This window comes from Labeo rohita, chromosome 3 (assembly GCF_022985175.1).
Source record: "Labeo rohita strain BAU-BD-2019 chromosome 3, IGBB_LRoh.1.0, whole genome shotgun sequence".
In the NCBI taxonomy this organism is placed as follows: Eukaryota; Metazoa; Chordata; class Actinopteri; order Cypriniformes; family Cyprinidae; genus Labeo; species Labeo rohita.
This window is the reverse complement of record NC_066871.1, coordinates 29,685,972-29,706,039: the sequence shown is the minus strand read 5'-3', so window position 1 is coordinate 29,706,039 and position 20,068 is coordinate 29,685,972. Positions and strand designations below refer to the sequence as shown.

Sequence of the window (20,068 nt, the reverse complement as noted above, 5' to 3'; positions counted from 1 at the left end):
TGGTACATACTTTTTGTTTTATCATGGTTGCATCATGGTTTAATCAAATTATGGTTGCACTTTATTCTACCTGATTTCATGACGAAAACGTTTCTGTGGGAACTTTTTCACAAGATGTAAAATAGTGCATATCACTGCAGTTTCCAACAGAAATGAACACTAGAGGCAGTTAAAAAGTGAGCACTTGTAATCAGCTATGATTACAGCTCTGTATGTTTTGCTTTCCGGTGTTGACCCCCGCCAGATTACTACCCCCCTAGTATTGGTAGGTTTAGGGTTAGGTGTTGGGGAAGGGTTAGGATTAGGCAATCATGTTGCGATTTCAACGAGAGGGGGTAATAATTTGGCAGGGGGTCAAAAATAGGCACAACACCAGACGTAACAAGCTTACTTGAATAGCTAAGCCGGCACGGAATGCTTGGGTATGAATCCTGTGAAAAACACGAGAGATTGAAAAACAAGCTAAAACGACATGCTTCTGATTGTGTCTTTATGTCATATTCGCTTTTGTTCATGCTATCGGGTAGGTTTAGGTGTAGTGCAGATGGTACATTATTTTAAAACGTCACAGAGTTATAGTACCACTTAATGGACATTTCAAATCAGAACTGCGGTGACACCAGAGGTTGCGCTAGACTTTAACATTGTCCGTCATTTTGACGGACAGGGTCATAAAAATTCCGTCATAATCTATTGTTACTCGTCATTATAATTTTCATATTTTAATTAGAATAAAACATTTAATAGCTTTTATTTTTGTTCACATTTTCGTTTTTAATCATGAACCTACAGGACTACAGCGCAGTGTTTAAAAAACAACAAAATACGCTAGGGCTGGGTAAACAAAACAAAACAAAACAAAAAAACCCCAAAACAATTTCTCGATGTTAATAGATTCTTATTTTAATGAACGAAAATCAATTCTTAAATCACAATCCATCTTTTGGTCTATGCTGTTTTCAGTTGACGAATAAACAGTGCATAGTGCGTCTTACTTCCAAAAAAATAGCAATAGGCTAGGCTTTGTGTTACTTTTGATATAAAACAAAGTCTCAAATTTCAAATTCGGTCCATTTCATTAGGAAATTCAAGCAATAAATACCGTTTTGGCACTCTTTAATGTGGCGTGATAGATCGTTGTAGTTTCTGTGTGCTTGCCTGTGCGTAATCAAACACATAGGAAAACATTCGTGACAGTTTCATTTTTGTTCTGGATCCTGCTACATTGGAGTGCACTCATCACCAACTGGACAGGGGTGGAAATTACAGCTACAGTTTTACAATAGATCACCCTCAGTGTATTCCGTTAAAATGATGGACGGCCTTCAGATTTTTCTGTCACTGATAAAAAAAAATTCTGTCAATAACGGAGAATTTTCGGTTAACACGACCTCTGGGTGACACGTAAAAAAACAACGTCACATAAAACATACCATATGTACGTTTATCTGTTCTGGTAAAAAAATATTTTTTAGCACCACTCAGTGGACATGCAAACAAGTATGTTTTCTCGCAAACAAGTATGTTTTCGTCATGAGATCAAGTTGACTTTATTTTACAGTACGTGTACTTACAGTATACTGAAGAAAATACTGGTAATATAAGGTAACTACATGGGGTAGGGTTAGGTTTAGAGGTAGGTTCAGGGTCAGTACCTAGTTATTACCTAGTTATTGTAATTACTATAAGAAGTACGTAGTATATACTATACATGAGGAACAGGACTGTAAAACAACGTGCTACCCAGATTACCATGGTAATAATTTTTAGACCATGGTAGTATTATGGTTTCTGAGACATGTACCATGAAAAAAACATAATAGAAATTATGTAAATACATACATATACACACTACAGGACCAGTACATTTTTTAATTAAAGAAATTAACAACTTTATTCAACAATTTTTCTCTTCTGGAGACTGGAGCAATGATACTGAAAATTCAGTTTTGCATCACAGGAATGCAAAAAGGCTTACAATTTATTTTAAAGTACTGAACAGTATTAATTACAGTTAACTACATGTACTTACTATATGGTTACAGTTACGATTAGAGTTTGGCTTAGGGTTACTTGCATGTAATTATACATAACTGATTGTTATTATAATAGTAAGTACATGTAACATGTGTAACAAGGACACTGTAAAATTAAGTGTTACCAAAAAAATGTCCCAGCATGTTCAAAATTTACTGACATTGCTATCCTTGTGGGGACATAACGTAGGGTATACCAGGTACACACACGCAAATATGCATTACAGCATCTCACTGGAAGCCTAATGCTCAAGATTGGAAAATAGCAGCTAGAAATATGCTAATTAATGCAAACATCCGCATACAACCTTATCTCAATCAATCCGTCCTGTTTGATTCTGTTCCATATTGTTCAAGTTTGCCCTACTGAGCATTTTCCTCTTACTCTCCCAGGCCAACAAAAGAAACTCCTAATGATTACCTACTAATGATATAACAACGGAAATTAAAGTAGAAAGTAGCACTAAATATGCAAAGAAATCAATTTAAATTAAAGGCATATATATATATATATATACATAAAAATAAAAATATCTACTTTCATAATCACGGTTTTTACTATTTACCAATATAGAAGTATATAAAACTCTGTTACACAATGTCAAGAAGATCAGAAACAGAGCAACTTTACTACAGCAAATACAGCAACTTTTTTCCTTAATGCTGCTCACTATATTCTAAACACTTTGGTGTTTCCACTATTGATTTCATACATTATTGACATAATCTGTAATGTTTAAATGCTTTCAAAGGCCTTGTAAGATCACTAATTTTTGGATATTTGATGGCACTGTGTCTGTATGGAGGCAACAAAGTTACATACACCCTTCAACAAATGGATAGTTTGTGTGTGTGTGAGGTATCTAAATGCATGTTGACAGCAGTAAACTGTGTCAGATGTGTGTTGTGGCAGAGATCTAGAGCCAAGTATAGTTGTTTGACAGAAAAAGGTGTGTGTGTGTGTTTGTGTGAGTGTGTGAGCCAGCCTAACAACTCATCACTGTCACTACTGATTATTCGTCAAAGTATATCAGAGCCAATTCAAGTCAATTGTAAGTGTGTACTTGGAGAAGTGTGACAAAGGAGCTGCTCTTACACACACACAACCGCACAAATTCAATCCCCCTTCAAAAGTGATAAAGCAAGGCAATACGGCCTTGTCTTACTTTCTCTGTCCCTCTTGGCAGTCAATATTTCTTTTGCATATTAGGTTATTTTACTGTTTCTTTATCTCTCTTTTCCTGCCCCTATCTCTGTTTCTCTCTCATCCTTGCCGTAAAATGCTCTTCAAAGCCTTTAAGGGCTGGGCAGTAATATTTAAAAAGCTAAATGAATATGCATGTTGATTGCTCTTTCTTCCTGAGCGGGATAATGCATTATTAATGAGAAGTAGTGCGTTTTCTGTGGCGAGGCGTGTGTGTTTGATTGAATTCTGCCCCGAGGGAGCACATACCCTCAGAGAACAGAAATATCCAACTCCAATGGAGCGGATCCACGGATGGATATCAAATGCCTTTTCTGCCGTACACATTGTTCCAGTGAGGAATCACTCTACAAAAACTTTTGTGAAGTCTGTCTTGAAAAGTTAAGCTGAACCTCCTGTGGATGGTCAAAACAGCAGGATCTTTCCTTCTACACACAGAAAACAGAGATGATTTAATTTGTGAGGTTCAGAATATTTTCTCTGTCTCTACAGTGTGATTCTCGGTTGATACAAGACCTTTACTTTTAGAAAACACAACAGGTTTTAGCTTCCACAAGCTCAGCTGTGATTTCTTTTGTGGTGCCAGTCTCCACGATTACTCCCTATTTTGTCTAAACAGAGATGCACAATGTGGATTCAGACACAAAAGAAGTTTCTGTTTTCTAATATCAGATTTTTAATATTGTGTCTGCACAGAATAGCACCCAACAGTTGCACTAAGAGATAAAGTAAATCATTATGAATATTATGGGTTATAATATTAAAAATGTTATTTATTAAAGTTCAAATAATTTTTGATTCTGCATATCAGTAATTAGACACTTAAAAATAATAAATTAAAAAAATGAAATATCAGACGATCACTAGAATATAACAAAAGGTTTTAGCCCCTGACAAGCTTCAGCCTTTCTAATAATAAGAATAATATTAATGATACAAATAAAACATTCAGAATATTATGTATTATACTATTTAAAAAAAAAAAAAAATTAAAGTTATAATAATTACATTTTTGATCTTTTGACACTTCAACATAACACTATTATATTTAAAAAGTAATATCAAATGATCTTCACAAAATCTGACAAGCTCCACTGTGGCTAATAATAATAATAATAAATTATTATGAATATTATGCAGTATAATATTAAAATGTTATTTATTAAAGTACAAATAATTTTTAATTCTGCATATCAGTTATCAGACACTTAAACACAAATAATAAATCATAAAATGCAATATTGGATGATCACTAGAATATAAAAACAGGTTTTAGCCCCTGGCAAGCTTCAGTGTTGCTAAGAATAATAATGATGATAATAGTAAAACATTATGAACATTATATTTTATAAATAATAATAAAAAAATAATATAAAAAATAATAAATAATTAAAAATATAAAAAATATTGATATTTTGGATTCTGCATATCATTTTTAAAATATTAATTTATTACATTTTTTTACATTAATTTATTATTTAATACAAATTTAAAATATTATTCTAAAAACAATAATTTATAAAAAGAAATATTGGATGATCATTAGAATATGTGACCTTGGATCACAAAACCAGTCATATGGGTCAGTTATTGAAATTTTTCGACATTTTGAATTTTTGAAAAATGAAATCTAAATAAATAAGCTTTTGATTGATGTATGGTTTGTTAGGATACGACAATATTTGGCCGAGATACAACTATTTGAAAATCTGGAATCTGACTAGTTATTTAAATCTAAATAGTTAGGAAATCTTCTTTAAAGTTTTCCAAATGAAGTTCTTAGCAATGCATATTACTAATCAAAAATTAAGATATATTTACTGTAGAAAATTTACAAAATATCTTCATGGAACATCCTCTTTACTTAATATCCTGATGATTTTTGGCATAAAAGAAAAATCAATCATTTTGACCCGTACAATGTATTTTTGGCTATTGCTACAAATATACCCGTGCTACTTAAGACTGGTTTTGTGGTCCAGGGTCACATATATAAAAGGTTTTAGCTTCTGACAAGCTCCATTGTGGCTTCTGTTTTAACTATATTATGACATCATAATGAATCCATTTCAAATTCATTGGGATTCTATTGTAAAATCATTATTGTGACATCATAGTGACTCCATAGTGATTCTACAGTGACTTCTCACATCTCACTTTGACTCCACACTGTGGCTTGCTCTTTAGATTCCTTATGTAATTCATTCCTTTTTATGAGACGAATCATGTATTACTTCTCAGACAGCAAGCAAAAAGAACTGGATTGAATGAGGTGTGCTTTCATCATTGAAGAACAATTCGTGAACTTTTTAATACCAATCAGCCCTGACTGATATTGATCTATTGCTCTCAAAAAAACAAAACAAAACAAAAAAAATTCAAGGAACAAGCAGTAAAACTAGCCTAACCATATTAACAATCCCTAAACAGCATAATCAGATTAATAATCTTCAACACACAAAGTTATTTTATTTTATTTTAGTCCGCACCTCACCAGGTTACCAGATCCAGGCACAGTTACCGTCATGCAGTTATTATTAATTATGACGCAAACCTCAGACTCCCATGGGGCAGAGGGCGTTACAGGGAGCTATAGTTCGATAGCCATTTAGCAGTTCATTAAGTTACGTAACCCCAGTCTGAGAGAAGCACAGGCCACCCACCCATCACTCTATCATCTACAATGAGGGACGAGCAATGGAAAAAAAAAAGGAGTACAGAGAAAATTAGGGGCAAGCAATATATTTTTAACCATCAACATGTCACATAAGATCATAAAAAAGTTTGTAGTATCAGAAGGGTTGAGTTGACCTCTGACCTTAGATTCTTTATTTGTTGCTGATTAATTGATTTTACAGGAATCAGTGAGGATAATGAAAGAATAATATGAGCAAACAGAACAGAACAAAGGGGGTGAGGGCCAGATTTAGTGTGAGACCCAGTCATGTCTGATTGTATCAGAGTCTGATCTCCACGTCTGCGTGTAATGGAGTTTAGATGATTAGATTATTAGATTACAACTGCAGCCTGACCGCAGAAAATCGCTCAGAGCCTCGTGCTCGTAATGTCAATCCACCAGCGCCAGAACTTGGATCAGTGTGGACTTCAAGGCATTGTGCACTGGCAGACCAGGGGTTCTCTTTTCAGGCAGAAAATTCACCCTCTCAGCTGATTTCTGACCAGTCTATAATCATAGCCTACCAGCAAACACCATGAAAGGCTATTGTACATGCACTATAAAGTAAAAAATACAGTGTATAAAGGTCAAAGTTCAACAATGGATTTCAGAGCAGTGTACATTTTCTTATGTGCTTTATGATAGATGAAACTTCATTTTCCATCAGCTATTGTGCACGTAGGGGAAAATGTAGGGAAAATCTGCTTCGCGTTAGGGTCCTGATCACCCTGTCGGGGTTATTCTGCGATAACAACCGGCTGGATGTACATTTTCTCACTTATTACACAGCTAATTGTCACAGAAGTAAATAACTAGACACAAAATGTTAATTTGACTTTAAATATTCAAACGCAAATCTTCTGTGAAGAAAGCACTTGCTAGGAAGTGGCAAGTTCAAACTTGACGTACATCCAAAGGGAACACCAGGTAGAGGTTGACCGATATTGGATTTTACCGATAACTAGGTTGGACCACACTGGCCGATACCAATTAACTGACCGATAGTTTTTAAAATGGATACTGAACTGAAAATAAATAGTGCTCTACTATTTAAAAAAAAATGTAAGTGAATTTGTAAATAAATTTGTAAATGAGTTATATAATTAATATTAATATTAATTATATATCGATCATTACAGTTCATTGTTCATTAATGTTAACAAAAGCAACTAAAATTTTTCAGTAAATGCTGAAATTAACACACTCTGGCGAGGAACAATACTTCTATTCTACAGCTTTTATCAGTCTTAATGTTACAAATGGACTCATATTGTAAAGTGTTACCATCACATCAATAATCAAGCTAAAGATGGCCATCTTTAAATATCTACACAAAGGCCACAGTATTGAAATTGCATACATATGGATATTGTGTACTTTCACAATTTAACTGCTTCTATTCTAGAACATTTGTGGTTATCTAATCAAAATATAAAAATATGTTATTCACACAACGGACAAAAGTGCGGCACCACGTCTAGAAGAACTCTCAGCTATTCGGTGTCACACACACTGGACGCGTCGCGTTCAATTCAAGACTTTACTTGATCACCAAACGGGCAAAAGTATACTGTTGTCCTTTCTCCACTAATGCAACATCTAGTCAACAAATTCATTGCTTAGAAAAAACTATCCGCATGGATTTTTGCCGATAACTGATAGTTCCGCCAAATTCACTATCGGTGCTGATTAATCTGCAAAACCGATACATCGGTCGACCTCTAACCCCAAGTATTAAGACTTGAGTGGCTTAATATAGCATAAATGATGTGTTTTAGTTAAATATGTAGTAGAAAACCCATGAAAGGTACGTTATTTTAAAAATAACATTGTTTTATACATATTTTGGACAATGGGAGGTGCTGTTATTTCAATGATGTGAAATGGATGCACTTGGTGAGCTACTGGCACTTCCTGTGTTATTTTTACCGCAACTCTGAAAATAAAATACTGATACGATGACCACAGCTACTGAAAGAGCTTACAGGTGGCGATGGATATAAGCGTAGGCTTAAACCAAATGGCCATACCATTGATTTTTCCCACAAGGAGGTCTAAATGCTCTTGGATATTGAGTGAAATCCACGCTAAGAAACTCCTTCAGTGTCTGTGGCATCATGACAAGCGTTGGCATCTTTACACCCTGTCAGGATGACATCTAGGGTTTCTTGTCTCTGCCGTATGTAAGCTCTTTCAGTAGCTGTGCTCTACTAAAAGCCTCAAACGCATCAGTGCTAAAGTGGAGAGAACAGAGACGCAGGTCTTTAGGTTGTTTTATTCATCCACAAGCATCTTCCCATTTTTTTCTCCTCTTCTTATCACTAGGAAAGCAGTGAAGACTTCAAGACAAGCTTCTTTTGTTGCCCTTTGGCTAAAAAATAACACCCAAAAGCTGCACAATGTGGCATTGTATCAGTATTTTATTTTGTGTATTCCAAGTTGTGTTGCGGTAAAAACAGCAACAGGTAGCAAAAATAGCATGAGGTAGAACAGGTAGGATCGCAGAGCGCAACCATTTCACGTCATCAAAATAATGACGTCACCCTATACACTGTAAAAAATAAAAAACACGATTTGTTGAGTCAGCTTAAAATAATTTGTTACACTGCTGCCTTAAAATTTTAAGTTCAGTCAACTAAAATAAGTTTAGTCGACTTGAAATGTTAAGTTGTACTAAGTAACAACTTAGATATTTGTGTTTGCTAAACTTAACAGATGGGTAAGTAACCCAGCTGCCTTAAAATTTTAAGTTGATTCAACTCAAATATCTAAGTTGTCACTTAGTATAAGTTAACATTTCAAATTGAATAACTTTTTTGAGTTGACTGAACTTAAAATTTTAAGGCAGCCAGGTTACAAATTATTTTAAGTTGACTCAACAAATTGTTTTTTACAGTGTAGTACAAAATATGTATTAAAATATGTGGATTTTTAAATAATGTAAATATTTCATGGATTTTCTACTTCATATTTAAAGAAATTGTTCAGTGTATAAAACAATCATCACAAAATGGCAGCAGCAGCGTTTGTATAAAACAAGAAAGCAAGTCCGCGATACCAGGATAAAATAATGATATAATTGTACACATAATATTGATTTGAGTTTTAATATTTTGTTAGCTAACCAAACGCAAATCTTCCACAAAGAAAAACTGTTCCTAGCAAGCATATAGCGCCGACTTCAGTTACCATGATGAGCCAATACAGCACTATGGTGAATATCCAAGAGCAGGACTGACACCCTTTGCACTGGAGCATCACTTCACACACGCAAGACCCTCTGACCAATCTCAATTACAAACTGACATTTGTTAATAAGCCACTGAATGGAAGAGCGGAAAATCTGTGCTTTTAATTAAAGAATCTCTCTGTTTGACTGACACCTTATCCGTTTTTCTAAACATTACCAGAGTCTATTTTACCCATTCTCTTTCACAACATAACAAACAGAGAAAATAAAAAGAATTGGAAGAAACTGAGAAAAGATGTCACACCTTTAATTATTGGGAGTCTGACACTTCTATTCTAGAACAAGCCTCTAGAGGAAAACACTAGATCGGTGTGGAGTGCTAGAGATCTCTTATTCTATATGTCCTTAAAAACAGTCTGTCCGGAGAAGAATGATGCAAGAACATTTCCTCCTGTCATAGCCAATGACAAAAAGGCTTAGCAATTTCAGATTTTAGTTTGAAACTTTTGCTTGCGAGTGAAAGAAAGAATAAAACATACAGATAGATATATAGAAAGAGAGCTGAAAGAAAATTAAAGTGGAGGAACAGACGGATCTCCTGTTGTGAATGAGATTGAGTTGGTGTGGGGATTGACAGGCGGACATGGATCTAAATCAGCCAGGCTTTACTATAAAGACATACTGTGCTTAGAAACATGAAGAAATCATTCTTTAAGTTACATAAAACATGGCACATATAAAATATACAAAATATTTTACATATTTGAATACTCTCAGCTCCAGTACTGGATGCTTATTGGTCAATACAATGCTGTGAACGCAAGCACATCTGGATCGGAGGACAAGCAAAGTGGAAATGTTCTTTTTATAATGCTATTTGTGATTGTGTGTGCATGATTAACCTTTTTAAAATGTGTCAGACAGTGTCAATAAACACAATATGCGTGTCGTGCACATGCAACTGATATAATCCATGATCTGCATCCAATTGCTGTGATATAACCTGAGGATTTAATTGTATCTGGATTGCATGTATGTGGCATAACGATCCGTCCTGTCATCTTAAAAGCACACATATGCACTGACACATATATATGTTAAGTGCATATACACACACAAGCACAAAGTGATCTGACAGAATCAGGTCAGTGACCACACACCCCAGCCCAAAGGGGAGGACACAGGATGTCCTAAATAACCTTTAGTGACCTCCGCACATCGTATAGACAGCGGACTATAACATATACAGCAGTCTATCATGCATCCGTCTCGGAAATGGACATTAATTGGACACGTGCACAAACATACCCGTAGGAAAGAAAAAATGTGATCACTTTATCTCAATTGTTTTCACTAGACAGCAGTGACCTTAAAGGATTTGTACACTTCCAGAATAATTTACTCACCCCCATGTTATCCAAGATTTTTATGTGTTGAAAAGACATGATCTGTCATGATCTGAACGATCTGTCATTTTCTAAAAAAATATAAAAATGTATATACTTTTTAACCACAAATGTTCACAGATTTGGACCTTTAACTAAGGCCCTATGAAAGCCGTTTTATTTTTTCCCCAATTCCATTTTATTTTATTCCAAATTCCGTTTTTTTCCGTTTTAATTTTTCTGGATTCCGTTTTTTCCTGTTTTAATTTTTCTCAACTCATTTTTAATGGTTAAATTAAATTTTATTAATCAAAGAGCATGTCCAATTAATAAAAATCATGAAACTTATACAATTTCACATCAATTTAATAAAGGTTTAACAAAAATTACATGTTTGGGGCCCTATGAAATGTTTTATCTTTTCCTCACCATGTGTTTTATTGTTATCAAATTCTGTGTTTTAGCATTTCTAATTATTTGAATGCATACTTAATTTATTCAAATTTATTCTTAATGAAATGAGTCTTATGAAAGGTTCTTTTTTTACCCTCAGAAATTCTGTGTTGTGTACTTAAAATGTTCTGGTTATCAAATGAAGGCATAAAACATTAATTTCATTTATCTTTTAATTATTGAAAATTAAGCAAACTTTTTTTTTGGCAAACAATGGGGAATTTACTATTAAAATTAAAACAGGAAGAAATGTTGTGTGATTATACCCTAAAAAATAATGTTTGTTTCATTTTAGTAGCAGTAGTAATAGTAGTAACATATATCAGTGTTGCCAAGTCCTCAATAACATAATATTTAGCCTGTGGAATGCTAATTTTACCAGGGGAACCCCGCCAAAAAAACATGTATTTTACCCCCTGGAAAGTGATTTTTAATGGGGGACCCCCCTCAAAATGCAATTGGGCTACTTTTGGGATAGTTTTGAGTAGCAATTGGGTGGGTTTTGTTGTGAAAACCTGGCAACCCTGGGCACAATGTCTTCAAGTTAAACCGGACTTTTATTTTGATGGGTTGCGTGTCTACCTTTACATTTCTGCGTATGATATAACTAGTTTTCCTAAAATGTAAAGGTCAAATGCTCATTAAGTGACTCTCGGCAGATATTGTTCATGTGTTTATGTCTTCATTTAGTAAGGCGACAGACAGTGAAATCACTGTGAGCGTCACATGCCCTTCAGTGTGTGTAGTAAACAAAACCGTCTGCTCCATTCATTAAACGCACGCAGAACATGCAGAATTCACATTTAAATGGTATTTTTGTGGGGTAATATTTACAGATACTAGTCCACATTGCGGTTTGATTTAATTTTAATGACCTGCTTTTGATTAATTAATTCAAACTTTGACGAATCCGCAACATTCCACATTATTCAGTAAATTCCGTTTTCATGACTGGATTCCACAATTCCGTCTGCGTTTTCTGCATCATGGAAATCATAGGGCCCTATTTAACCCACTGATCCCCATTAAAGTGGACTATATGGAGAAAAATCCTGGAATGTTAAAAGCGTTCATTTCTTTTTGACTGAAGAAAGACATGAATATGTTGGGTGACATGGGGGTGAGTACATTTAGAGGACTTTTTTATTTTAGAAGCAAATTAATCTTCTAAGTTCTCTTCTAAGAAACATATGTTAGTGACTATTACAGTTTCAAATGATATCTCAACAATGACTTAAAGAACGTCTCAAAGATCGACCCACAGTCTGAAGAAAAATCCACAAATCAAAGAAATCAGTTTTACTATGGAAGCATAAATCGCGGAATTTTCTGTTCGCTCTCATGAAACATTGCAAATTATTTTTTCTAATGTCTGTAAAGATCCTTTTGAACAATGTGTATTGTGAAAAATGCTTAAAATATTTAAATATTACATTTTTAATGTTTGTCTTATACTTATGGTCAGCACTTATATATATATATATATATATATATATATATATATATTGTATTGCCATTTCTGATTTGATTGCATAATATGCAGTGCTTTATATTATTATTCAGATCAGTATTCCCACACTTAATGTTAAGAACATAGCATCATAACTTTGTATTTTTGATTTTCAAACACTTTTCTGCTTGTGATTCATGTTGGAGATGGTTGGATTTATTTGAAACTTGTTTTGGGGCACCCGGAACCAAAACTGCTGAAAAGTTGGTGGGCGTTCACTGTCTATTCTGTGAATTCTTCAAAGACCAGCTAATCTGAGGCTTTGCTTTCCACATAAATTTAACAGCTCTACACTTGTATTATGTCTGTTTTATTTCACAAAAGTGATATTAAGGTAGTTTTCCATCTTAAAATATCTAGAAAACCTTTAAACAAAAAATATTTTTTGAGAAGTGATATTTCAAAGATGTATCTACCTACATGTGTATGTAGGTAGATTTTATTTTTCTTATTTTTGAACTTGTTTATACATGAAACAGTAATAAATCTGCCAGTGCATAAAGACAAAATACACATGCACTAACCCTATAAAGCCTGATTTATGAAATAATAGTCAGAAAAATCGAAGTATTTGAATGGAACAATTAATTGACTCTTTAGACAAAATATAAAATGTAAAAAGATTTGCATATGTGTAGTTTTTGCATATGAGTATCAAATTTAATGGCTATCAAATATATTATGATATAGGAGAAAATGGAGCTCTTCAAGTAGGAGGAAAAATTCAACAGAAATTGTTGAATAAAGTCATTATGTTTGTTTTCTTTGTGCACAAAAAGTATTCTTGTAGATTCATAACATTACGGTTGAACCACTGATGTCAAATGGACTATTTTAACAATGTCCTTACTACCTTTCTGTGTCTTGAACATGTCAGTTATGTTACTATCTATGTAGGGTCAGAAAGCTCTCGGATTTCATAAAAAATATCTTACAGGCTTGAAAAGGTCTTACAGGTTTGAAATTTTTGGGTGAACTATCCCTTTAAATGCTAAGTTTTATCATCAAGTTTTATGATTTGAGGACAAAACATATAACGCAATGCAATAAAATGATGTTTGATAGATGAACAAAAAATAAAACATTCCTCAAGCCTGGTGCATCATATTTGATACTCACTTAAAAATGATTTCTGATGTGTGGGCCTTATTAAGCCTTAGTTGCTTCAGTCCAATAAGTGTTCATCTTCAACAACATAAACGTTATTTTTATGTTTACTTTTTAATCATTAAAGATTTCACAGCAAAAAGACACATGATGTGGTTTTTAGAATAATACTAAAGGACTTTCACTGGCTAAAAAAATATAAACCATCAATCAGACAACACAAGGCCTGTAGTAGATTGTGTACAAACATGTTTTTCAGCAAACTTTAATCATTTTTTAAATTAATAACTTGTCTTAATATCTTACACATTGCCACTTTTCAAGTAAATTATTCTTGTTTTAAAGACTTTTGCAGATACTTTAACCGGGAAGCAAGTCAAAAAAGATTTTCGCAGTGCACTTGCATAAAACATAACTGAGAACTTCATTAAGATTGCGCTGTTATGCAACAGCAGCCTACATTCACATTTACACAACAGACGCTTTTATTTAAAGACACAAAGTCCAAGCTATACATAGCATTAGTTCATGCATTCCCTGAGAACTGAACCCATGACCTTGACATTGCAAGCGCCGTGCTTTACAGGAACCTCTGAGCTATAAGACTCATGCATGTCCTTCGTTCCCCTTTACTAGCTGAAATTAATGACAGACTTTCTCCTTTACTGTATAATCACATGCACTCATCTCTCTATAAATGTGCTGACTTCTAATGTACTAACGCACCCTTCCTCCTTGTCTCCCTCTCTCTCCTCTTTGCTCCCTCGTTCCTTCCTGTCCTTCCTCTCCTTCTGTGCTTTATTTCTTCCCTCAGAGCATAACCACCTGAATAACGTCACGCTTCCTCCTTTGAGTCCTGCTATGGCTTTGTCCCAGCCTCACAACAACCTGGGCTTCAACAAATACTCCTCTCTCAAGACCATGGGTAAGACACACACACAAACAGCTGTCACATCTTGTAATGCACACCATAAATGCCACACATGTTCATCAAGGTCACTTTACCCACAATCGCTGATTACCATTGCAAATGATTCCCAGTGTCATTGACTGCAGGGAAAACACACAGTGTAATCACATATGCAAATACCACCTCTCAGATCAAGAGGAAAAATACCCTGACATGTTATTAAAATCACAGGCGGATGATCTAGGGAGCATGTACTGTACACATATGGATGTGATAATAATGGACACAAATACGCTAAGTAGTGTGACCTTATCAATCACAGCATAAGTCGAAACACAGAGGTGCCAATTCGCTAAACAGCCACGCTAACGTTCTTTCTTAGTGCATTACCCCCGAGACACATATAAATACACACTCGCTGAGAACTAGGGGCTGATGGGAAATCGTTTGAAATGTACTAATGTGTTCTATACATGAAATTAAGAAAAAAATATACACCATATACTGCAGGAACAACAGCATAAAAACAGGAAAAACTGACACTAAAAATAAAAAAACAGTTCTAAATATAGTGCCCACCAATAATATTGGCACCCTTGGTAAATATGAGCAAAAGTGGCTGTGAAAATAAATCTGCATTGTTTATCCTTTTGATCTTTTATTCAAAAATGCACAAAATTCTAACCTATCATTGAATTAAAACAATGGAAATTGGGGGGGGGGGGGATCTCATTATGAAATAAATGTTTTTCTCTAGTTCATGTTGGCTATAGTTATTGGCACCCAATTATTGCAACTCACTTTTCCCAAGATAACAGCTGAGTTTTCTCCTATAATGCCTGATGAGTTTGGAGAACACGTGATAGGAAATCAGAGACTATTCCTTCATACAAAAGTACTCTAGATCCTTCAGATTCCCAGCTGTTCTCTTCAGTTCACTCATTTACTATAGGGTTCAGTTCAGGGAACTGGGACGGCCATGGCAGAAGCTTCATTTTGTGCTCAGTAACACATTTTTGGTTTGATTTCATTGTTTTGGATCATCGACCTGATGGAAGATCCAACCACAGCCCATTATAAGATTTCTAACAGAGGCAGTCATGTTTAGATTTTTCATTTGTTGGTATTTTCTAAAATCCATGATGCCATGTATCTGAACAAGACGTCCAGGGCCTCCAGTAGAAAAACAAGCCCACAACATTAGATCCAGCAATATATTTAACCATGGGCATGGGGTACTTTTTATCCCTGTCTGCACCAAACCCATCTGGTGGGTTTGGTGCCAAAAAGCTTTTTTTAATTTCATCTACCACAGAAGCCAGTCCCGTTTGAAGATTCAGTCGTGCCTGACAACTGAATTTGCTGGAGTTTGTTTTTGGATGAGCGAGGAGAATTATTCTTGAAACCCTCCCGAACAACATGCGTGATGTAGGGGCTGTTTGATATATTTTTTTTTATTTCTTACCCCAAGACTCAACTAATCTCTGCAGTTCTCTAGCTGTGATCCTTGGAGAGTCTTTGGTTACTTAAGCTCTCCTCCTCAACATGCATTAGGACGATATAGACACACATCCTATTCCAGGCAGATTTGTAACATCTTTAGTTGATTGGAACTTATTGCCCTGATGAATTTTCAATACTCTAGCTATTTTGTTATTTTGTAAAGCTCAACAATCTTGTTCTGCACATCAGAAGTATGTTCTTTGGTTTTAATCCTTGTGATGGATGATTAAAGGAGAAGTTCACTTCCAGGACAAAAATGTACAGATAATGTACTCACCCCCTTGTCATCCAAGATGTTTGTGTCTTTCTTTCTTCAGTCTTAAAGAAATTATGTTTCCTGAGGGAAACATTCCAGAAATTTTCTCTATATAGTGGACTTCTATGGTGCCCCGAGTTTGAACTTCCAAAATGCAGTTTTAATGCAGCTTCAAAGGGCTCTAAATGATCCCAGTCGAGGAAGAAGGGTTTTATCTAGTGAAGTGATCAGTTATTTTCTAAATAATAATAATAATAATAAATAAATGTACAATTTCTAAACTTTTTGACCTCAAATGCTTGTCCTGTCTAGCTTTGCAAAGTGCATGCGAACTCTGTGTAATCCGGGTCAAGACAGTTAGGGTATGTTGAAAAACTCCCATCTCATTTTCTTATCCAACTTTAAAATCATCCTACATCGCTGTTTTACCTTTTTTTTAAAAGTAGTTTGACCCTCCTTGCACATTCACTTTGTAAACACTGGGTCTGTACTTCTGCAGCGATGTAGGACAATTTTGAAGTTGGAGGTGAAAATGAGACAGGAGTTTTTTGACAAACCCTAACTCTATTGACTCGGATTACACAGAATATGCATGTGCATGGCAGAGCTAGAAAAAGATGAGCACTTGAGGTTATAAATTGTTTTAATATTTTTTATTTTATTTTTTTTTAGAAAATAACCGATCATTTCGCTAGATAGTACCCTTCTTCTTTGTCTGGGATCATTTAGAGCTCTTTGAAGATGCACTGAAACTGTATTTTGGAAGTTTCAACCTGCGGGCACCATTGAAGTCCATGGAGAAAACATGCATTGGAGATAAAACATTTATTTCATAATGAGATTTTCCTCCCATTTTTAATTGTTTTGCTTCAGTGAAAGGTTCAAATTTTTTGAATGAAAGATCAAAAAGATAAACTATGCAGATTTATTTTCACAGCCGCCTATGCTGATATTATTTACCAAGGGTGCCAATATTAGTGGAGGGCACTGTAGCTCGGTCAGATTTTTTTTTTTTTAATGTTGTTATGCATTTGTTTGATCAAAAATACAGTAAAACAGTAATATTGTGAAGTATCACTACCATTTAAAATAGCTATTTTCTGTTTGAATTTTCGGCATCATTGCTCCAGTCTTCAGTGTCACATGATCCTTCAGAAATCATTCTAATATGCTGATTTGCTGCTCATGAAATTCTTTTTATCATTATTAATGATGATTTTTTTTTGCCTGCTTAATATTTTTGGGTAAACAATGATATTAAAAAAATCATTTTCATCCTTGCTGAATAAATGCTGATTTTTTTTTTTCTTACTGACCCCAAACTTTTGAACAGTAGCATATACTGTGAATCTGCTTTCCTCAAGTATTTGGGAATCTACTTTCCTAATTTTCTCACTTTCCACATATTTTTTGTCTTCTATGAAAAAAGAAGCAATTTTAAAAACTATTAAAGTGTATTTAAGTTTATTTAATTTCTATCCACACTATGCAAGATTATATGGATACAATCTTAAAATTATGGTTGTCACTGAGACATTACCCTTAAAAGAACTACTTTGTACGTTATTTATCCCTAAAAGCTTCAAAGTAGTACCTTAAGGGTGCATATTATTACTCTAAGGTATTAAGTTTAGAATCATATCATTAGAATTATCATACTTTCTTAGTGATCTGCTCAACATCTCAGGAAGGCTAAGTGTGACATTAACAGAACCATTTTTGGGCATTTTTAAAAATTTTCTTAAGATTTGAATTTATTTCTGTTTAGCTATTGTGGGATCTTACTAATATAAAACATATTGTTCCTATTGCACATATTTAGCCCACATCAAAGAGATATGAGAGGATAAAATACACAAAGATGAAAAGGGATTTATTTTTCCCCTTCAAACAATGTGTAGTTATACGGTACATCCGTGTGCATGCAGTCTCTGGCATGGTGTCTGCTGTTGGATTATTGCTTTTGGAAAGCTTGAGGTGGATCAGCACTGACTGCGCTGGCAAAGAAAGCGGATGGGGAGAGTTCAGCAGGGCAAGTGGAGGAAAGGATGAGAGGATGACGGGAGAAAAGGAGGAGGAACATGTGCGTTGGGAGGGGGTGTAATGAATAGGGTTGGAGCCAACTTGTGGCAGGTGCCTAAGACAGCTTCCCAGTACCATCTTAATTAAAGAATAACGATTAGAAACAGACAGACAGATATAGAGAGAGACAAACTAAATTAAACAGAGAAAGTCATGAAGAAAGAAACAGAGAAAGGCCAAGAAGGTGTTATAGGAGAGATAAAAGAAATAGTATATGTGGTAAAGAGGGGAAGAGACAGTAAGAAAGGAAGAGAAGAAATGGACAGAGAGGCTGTTGGTACATTTACCGTCTGTTCATTAGTTAGATACATATGTTCACTCTCTGAGCACTTCCTGTGTCTGACATCATCAGGCCGTTATGTCACATTCTCTCTTGTTGCAGTGCCTGAATGCCCTTGAGGACCACACACACACACACACACACAAAATGTTTTTCTATCATTTCATTGACTGCTGTTGTATTTATACTGAGGTAATGATGTGTTCAATACCTTAATCCTAACACTTCCTGTATTTAATATGTCTACAAAGGTGTTCCAAAGGTGTTCAACCTCATAAAGTTCCAAAAATGAAGGCAAAATTTGTTCCAAACACAACTGCTGCAAATGCTAACATATCGTAGCCTATACTTATATTGTTTTAAGGTATTTTAAGATAATTACAAACCCTAACCCTAACCTTTGGACTAAAATAAAACCTTTTTGTTTTCAGTGCCTCCATCATGATATGACTGGACTAATTATCTTCAGCTGAGATTAGTTCATGCGATAAATCCTGCCTCGTGTTTGTGCACATTCTGCGTTCGCGAATCAGTCTGAAAGAACAAAATAATGACGTTAATGGGAAGACTCATTTTAAAAAGTAAGAAAACAACTCACATGCTTAGATATAAGCTTTTTTTAAAAAATCAAAATAAGACTCAAAATGGCCCGAAAACATGATCTGTGGGAGTTTTTAGTGAGTAATCAGTTTAGTGAAATTTGAAGTAAATCTCATGCCTGTGACCAATATTTACCAAGCTTTGATTACTGATGATCCGAAAACATTTATCAACAGTTAAAAGTTCACTTTTAAAAAGAATAGTTGAACGCAAGTTTAAAAATAAAAGATACTGTCTGAATTGTTACTGCCTTGAGTTTTTATTAGAATATTTATTACATTGTTAATGTAAAAATATAAAATAGATTTTTTTTTTTTTCTGTTTCTGATGAGGTCCGATGAGGTCAAAAGTTTACATAAATCTTCCAGAATCGGCAAAATGTCAATTATTTTACCAAAATAAGGGGGATCATTCAGAATGCATGTTATTTTTTATTTAGTACTGACCTGTATAAGATATTTCACATCAAAGACATGTACATATAGTCCACAAGAGAAAATAATTGTTGAATTTATAAAAATGACCCAGTTCAAAAGTTTACATACACTTGATTCTTAATACTGTGTTGTTACCTGAATGATCCACAGCTGTGTTTTTGTTTTTGTTGTTGTTGTTTATGAGTCCCTTGTTTGTCCTGAACAGTTAAACTGCCTGTTGTTCTTCAAAAAAATCCTTCAGGTCCCATAATTCTTTAAATTCTTTGGGTTTTCAGCATTTTTATTTATTTGAACGCTTTCCAACAATGACTGTGTTTTTGAGATCCATCTTTTCACACTGAGGACAACTGAGGGACTCATATACAACTATTACAGAAGGTTCAAATGGTCACTGATGCTCAAGAAGAAATGCATTAAGAGCCTTAAGGGTGCATTAGG

The 20,068-nt window shown here is 34.6% G+C and overlaps 1 protein-coding gene across 1 annotated transcript in view; it reads left to right on the top strand.

Annotated features, from left to right (window-relative positions):
• LOC127162690 (protein shisa-9) overlaps positions 1-20,068 on the top strand; it is a 91,020-nt gene that overhangs the window by 57,542 nt on the left and 13,410 nt on the right. The window contains exon 4 of the mRNA XM_051105529.1: positions 14,377-14,487. Within this exon, the coding sequence (XP_050961486.1) occupies positions 14,377-14,487 (111 nt within the window). The remainder of the gene's footprint in view (positions 1-14,376; positions 14,488-20,068) is intronic.